Raw genomic sequence first — 6,000 nt, 5'->3', positions numbered from 1 at the left:
GGGGGATGGGGAGGGGGAGAGATAGGGGGAGGGAGAGAGATATGGGGAGGGAGAGAGATATGGGGAGGGAGAGAGATATGGGGAGGGAAGAGAGATATGGGGAGGGAGAGATATGGGGAGGGAGAGATATGGGGAGGGAGAGAGATATGGGGAGGGGGAGAGATATGGGGAGGGAAGAGAGATATGGCGAGGGAGAGAGATATGGCGAGGGAGAGAGATATGGCGAGGGAGAAACATGGAGAGGAGAGAGAAAAACAGTCATGTGACTGCCCCCTCCTTCAATCTGTGCATAGGACACCGCAGGCCCCACACCACGGCCTGCATTTTATCAATGGCTCGTAGACAGCAGTGTGGAGTATATAATGCGATATCCAGCAGAGAGAAAACGGCAGTACCGGCTCTTTGCTATAATTAGCGGCCTAAGTGACAGACAGAAATGACGATGAGGCCCATTGTAACAGTAAACTGACTGGAGAGAATGCGATCCTTTCAGTTTGCTCAGCTGCTCTCTATTCCATCCCTGAAGTCGTTTTGGGTGCCTTTACAGTGTTTTCCGGTGTTCTTAAATGATAAAGATTCTTATAATGTAAAAAAACGTGGTTTTAATATTATTATTAAGTGATTTATTATGTTATAATTATTGAATTTTTAGAGTTATGTAGAGTTCATACACAGTGGTTATGTGCAAATAGGGATTAAGGTGTATGTTTGTTCTTAATTTTGGATAGAAAGGGGAAGTGTTAGAAACTCCGTCAGGATTTTAATGCAACCCATAGAGACCAGTGTGCCTCTGTTTAATACTGTAATTGTCCAAATCAATTATAGTATACTACAGGTCTGATTTGAAAAAGTTGGATAGCTGCAGGACTGATAAGAGACCAGGGAATCTGAAGACATCCTAGCACGTCCAGGACTAGTGATGTGTGGGGGCTTTGTGAAAACCAAGTTCATCTGAATTCACCCAAACCCATTCAAAACTGTGACCGACACCCCCCCTCATGGCCTAATCAGTTGTGGCATTTGTGGAAGGGGCATTCCCTGCCCCTTTGTGATGTGTAGCTGCGTGGTAGGGAAAGCCCCAGATGCAAGTGATTGAGCCAGGAGAGGGATGTGTTAAGGTCCCCACACACATTACGATAATCGTACGATAATTGTGGGAAATCCCGCAATCGTACGATTATCGTAAGGTGTGTGTAAGCCGTGCGACCTCTGCTACTGTAAAGTCGCACGACTTTAAACTCACGAACATGTTTCAAAACCCGCTTCGGCATTGCGGTCATCGGAAGCCCGCCCCTCAGGGGGCGTGGCTTGCGATCATCGCAAGTACGATCTGCCTATGCAAGATAGGCAGATCGTACGTTTTTTTAAGTACCTTACAACCATCGCAAGACAAAAGTCTTGCGACGGTTGTAAGGTGTGTGCCCAGCCCTAGTCACAGTATTGCCCCTGCAGTGAATTCAGGCAAACTGGGATCCCACCAAGCCCGCTCTCATCACTATTCGGGACCAGTCCCAGACACTCCAAGTGAGAGTCACTTCCAGCGAGGTCCACCTGAACCTCTGTAATGTGAGGGCAGAAACGCACGACAAAGCCCATGCTGACTGTTCCCTCCAGTCATCCCACCAATGGGCATGCATGGAGCCAAAGACTCAGAAGCAGCTAAGGCAGCAGGCAAATCAGAAAATAAATCTGCTAGAGAGGGGTCAGGAGCACGTTTGTGGCCTCTGTAATCACAGCCAGCAAATAACTGGGTCCTGCATGACTGTGGTAAAAGCCAAGAGGCCAAAAGGCCCGGTCACATCTGACAAAGCTGCGGAGGGAAGAGACGCTAACAACAGCGGACAACATGACTCCAGACTGCAATCTCACCACCATCAGTAGGCACGCTGAAAGCACTTTGGTGTTTTCCAAAGCTAGGCCAAGGACTACTGTACCGGATTACTAAAAATGGGAGGTGAACTCTCCAGCAGGGGTGTAAAGAATGGTCATAATGAAGGAAAAAATGCTACAAATAACAGGTCAGTCTTTACAACAGCAGAGCCGAAGAAAAGTCATCCATCCTCCTAGGACACTAGTAAAAAACTGAGGCATGCTGATAGTAGGCGTGGCTATCCTGGGCTGGCCTACAATTGTTTTATTTTCCAGTGTCCTGTCCTCCTATAGGTAGCAGTATAACCCGAAGGTTTAAGACTTCCTGTGTCCCTCAATGGACAGAAAAAAAATACATTATTTAGGTGGCCAAATGAGTTAGTTATACTGACCTATTCAGATGCGGGGCATCTAGGTATCAATGCCTTTTTTTCTTCATATATTGTTTTTGCAACTCCCTGGTACCCGTCCCCCCGTCTCACTGAAAGCTGCCCACAATACTGCCAGACAAAGGTAAATGACTTCTCTGTGTGAGGACTGCATTGCTTGTGTCGAGGAGGATGATAAGCAGCCCGCCTGCTGCACTCCGTCTGTGTGACATGAATCTGGCACGAGCCGAGTAGTGGAGGGCAGCCCTGAGAATCAATGAGCTGGCATCAGACACAATGTTTTCAGTGCAAGGATGTTCGCACGGTTCGCACACTTTGAGTGCTTTGTCTGGACATGAGGAACAACAAGCAATGGCTCCAACCATGACTGCAAAGAATACACAGCTTAGCCTCAGCCCCTAACACAGCGAGGAATGCTGACCTGGAATGGTCATACAACTTCCTCGCCAGCCAACAATCGTCCATCTGCTGGAAAAGGGTGGACTACACCGAGAATCACAGCTAAGGGGGATACGTTGTTTTAACTCCACTTCTTATTGTATCTCATGATAATGTTCATCTAAAAATGTTCATTTTACACTTACACTTACTTACACTTATTACTACACTTATGCTCATGTGTAGTCATTCATTTCTTGCATAAAATGTGTATTTAAAGGAAATTTATACATAAAATGTTTTGTTCAGTTGGATGAAACCCCCATCAGGGACATTTGGACTAAAGAGACAGCAATAAAGACCTAAAAGAGGTTATAGCTCTTCAACCCTGCAGCTTTATTTATTATTTATCACAGGTATTTACCGTATTTTGCAGTCCATAAGATGCACCGGACCATAGGACGCAGGGAGGTCCGGTGCGCCTTATGGAGCACTCGACAGACCGTAGCTTCTGTGACAGAAGCTGTAGTTAGTGACCGCTGAGACAGGTGGCGCTGTGATTACAGCGCCACGGTCTCAGTGATCACACAGAGCAGACGAAGAACGTCCGTTCTTCGTCTGCTCTATGGTGATCTCGATCGCCGCCGCTGCTCGGTTTTAATACCAATGATCTCCTTAGATCACTGGTATTAAACGAGCAGTGGCTCCTACTACTCGCCCGGCGCCCGAAACTGCATGTCTCGGGCGTCGGGATTCGCTCTATAAGATGCAGGCACATTTTCCCCCTCCTTTTGGGGGGAAAAAAGTGCGTCTTATGGAGCGAAAAATACGGTATATAGCACCAACAATGTACGCAGTGCTTTACATAGTGCACATTCACATCAGTCCCTGACCTCAAGAAGCTTACAATCCAATCTCTCTACCTCACATGCATACATTCGAGGACCACTGTTAGACCAGAGCCAATTAACCTTCCAGCGTGTCTTTGGAGTGTGGGAGGAAACCGGAGTACCCGGAGGAAACCCATGCAAGCACAGGGAGAACAGGCAAACTCCTTGCAGAAAGCTATCTTTCAAGAGGAGATAGTGAAAATTCTAACCAAGGACCCCCCAGTGCAGCACGGCAGAAGCGCTAACCACTACACCACTGTGATGTCTAATTTTTCCCAGCCATAGCTGCAGAATGTAAAAGGGTCACACATAAGAACTGCCTGAGTGGAAAAAACAAGATTACTCGGCTTCCATTCATTTTACAGACATAGACTTTCCAGGGCAGCGATGGCAAACGTTTTTGAGCCCGAGCGCCCAAACTGCAGCGCAAAATCAAATTTTTTAATTTAAAGTGCCAACACTGAAAATAAGTTTGGTATAAGTTTGAGCACCGGAGGCCTGCACGGAGCACCCCAAGGTGAGAACCCGGAGTGTGCGGGCCTTGGCAACCAGCACCTAGGTTTGCATGCCACGAGAGGGGCCTCTGCGTTCCCTCTGTGGCACGCGTGCCATAGGTTCGCCATCACTGTTCTAGGGCCGTAACTCCAGAAAAACGTTACAAATGCTCTATTATAATCGCCCCCATTGTTACATAAGGCCTAGAGTGTGGCCATGATCTGTCAAGATGAGCACGTGACCGACACTCCTGCAATAATGAAACTTCATTTTAAAAAAAACTATTTATCCTTACTTTAGTCACGTTGCCATCGGCCAGCAGAGAGATGCTAAAATCGTCATCTTCACCTTTCAGTCTCTTGGCATCGGGTTCCTGGTTTCTGTAGAACATAAATGATTATATAGCGGCGTATAACAATGTTTAGATCTTATTCAGGATGGTGATTATTATTATTATAATACAGGATTTATTGCAAAGTGCAGTGACTCACAGCAAATTAGAAGTCGAAGATGGATTTACATTGCCTGCTATGGGTTACAGCCCTCTGCCCTGAAATACTGGAAAAGCCAACAGAATTCATGTGCAAAGTAACCTTAAAAGCCCTTATCTTTGCCGCATTAGTATACATTTCCAGAGGAGTAAAGGATGGTGGAGGAGAGGAGATGAGAACCAGGGAGGGAAGGAGAGTCAGGGATTGTTCACACCAAATGCAGACCAGATCTGCATGAGTTTTTGCACACGCAGTGCAGTGGGTTGTGCCACGTTTTTTCTGCGGTTTTGATGCGTTCCAGGCCGTTTTTGGTTAAAAAAAATTGTTTTTATTTCTTTAGTTTAGAATGGGCTGTCGCTGGTTAATTGTGGCCAGTGACAGGATCAAAGAGTGACGTGATCCTAAGGGATTAGAACAGAAGGAGAAGGAAAAAAACAGCAGAGGAAACAAGCGAAATGGAAAGACACAAGAAAGGGGAAGTGAAAAGAAAGTTAATAACATTTGTGTGTGTATGTATCTTCTGCTGAATAAATAACATTGGAAATAACTGGTAACAATGTTTAAAATCCTCCACCAAGTCTTGCTGGCTGTCCAACGATGAATGTTGCCCACATACAGGGATGTCTTGATCAGACCGGGTTAAGCGGCATTATTCTCCATGCATGAGTGGAAACAATATCTCAGTCTGTCACAAACCTCCATGCCTAATTAAGTGTGATCCATTTAGCTGAAGGATTGTTTCAGCGGAGATTCCTGCACCTGTTCACAAGCCGTGTAAATTTCACACCTTGCAGAGACGGCCAGGCGTAAGCCGGAGTCAGCCTTGCGGAGCAGCCGCAGAGCTGCTCGTTTGGCTGCCATGCTCAAAACTTTACAGCCCAAATCATGCGATGAGAAATTAAATGCATTTTCTCCTCCGCCTCTCATTACCATCTCTGCATCAAAAAAGCACTTCGGTGGAGAGCCGAGCAGCTGGAGAGTATAAAAAGTGAAGCCACTTTATAAAGTGCCTCATAAGACTACATAAGCTGGGGAACTACATGTACCGGCAGGCTCTGAAGGCCCAAAGCAGGAGCTACTGCTGAGTGAATAATAAAATATACTACCCATTAAAGCCCCGTTCACATTGAGCGATTTATCGCGCGGTAATACCCGCGATATCGCAGCAAATTACCGCGCGATATCGCGCTCCAATGCATTTCAATGGGGCAAAGGGTCCTGCTGTCGCGGGTCGTGTGTCGCTACAGCAGGACCCTTTTTGGAGCGGATTTAGGCGCGATTCAAGCTTGCTCAATGCCTAAGGCCCCGTTCCCACTGCGCGATATGCAAATCGCGCGTTTGTCGCGCGATTTGCATATTGCGCGACATCGCGAGATTTGCTGCGCGATATCGCGTTCAAGCTTGCATTGAGAAAGCTTGAATCGTGGCTAAATCCGCTCCAAAAAGGGTCCTGCTGTAGCGACACACGACCCGCGACAGCAGGACCCT

The 6,000-nt window shown here is 46.8% G+C and overlaps 1 protein-coding gene across 1 annotated transcript in view; it reads right to left on the bottom strand.

Moving 5' to 3' along the window:
* XRCC5 (X-ray repair cross complementing 5) overlaps positions 1 to 6,000 on the bottom strand; it is a gene marked incomplete at its 5' end in the record, with an annotated part of 60,543 nt that overhangs the window by 31,128 nt on the left and 23,415 nt on the right. Inside the window, one exon of the mRNA XM_018552551.1 lies at positions 4,317 to 4,401. Coding sequence (XP_018408053.1) covers positions 4,317 to 4,401 — 85 coding nt within the window. The remainder of the gene's footprint in view (positions 1 to 4,316; positions 4,402 to 6,000) is intronic.

Source organism: Nanorana parkeri, unplaced genomic scaffold, assembly GCF_000935625.1.
Source record: "Nanorana parkeri isolate BGI_ZX_2015 unplaced genomic scaffold, ASM93562v1 scaffold92, whole genome shotgun sequence".
Taxonomy (NCBI): Eukaryota; Metazoa; Chordata; class Amphibia; order Anura; family Dicroglossidae; genus Nanorana; species Nanorana parkeri.
The sequence above is the reverse complement of the archived record's forward strand: the minus strand, read 5'-3'. Positions and strand labels throughout refer to the sequence as shown.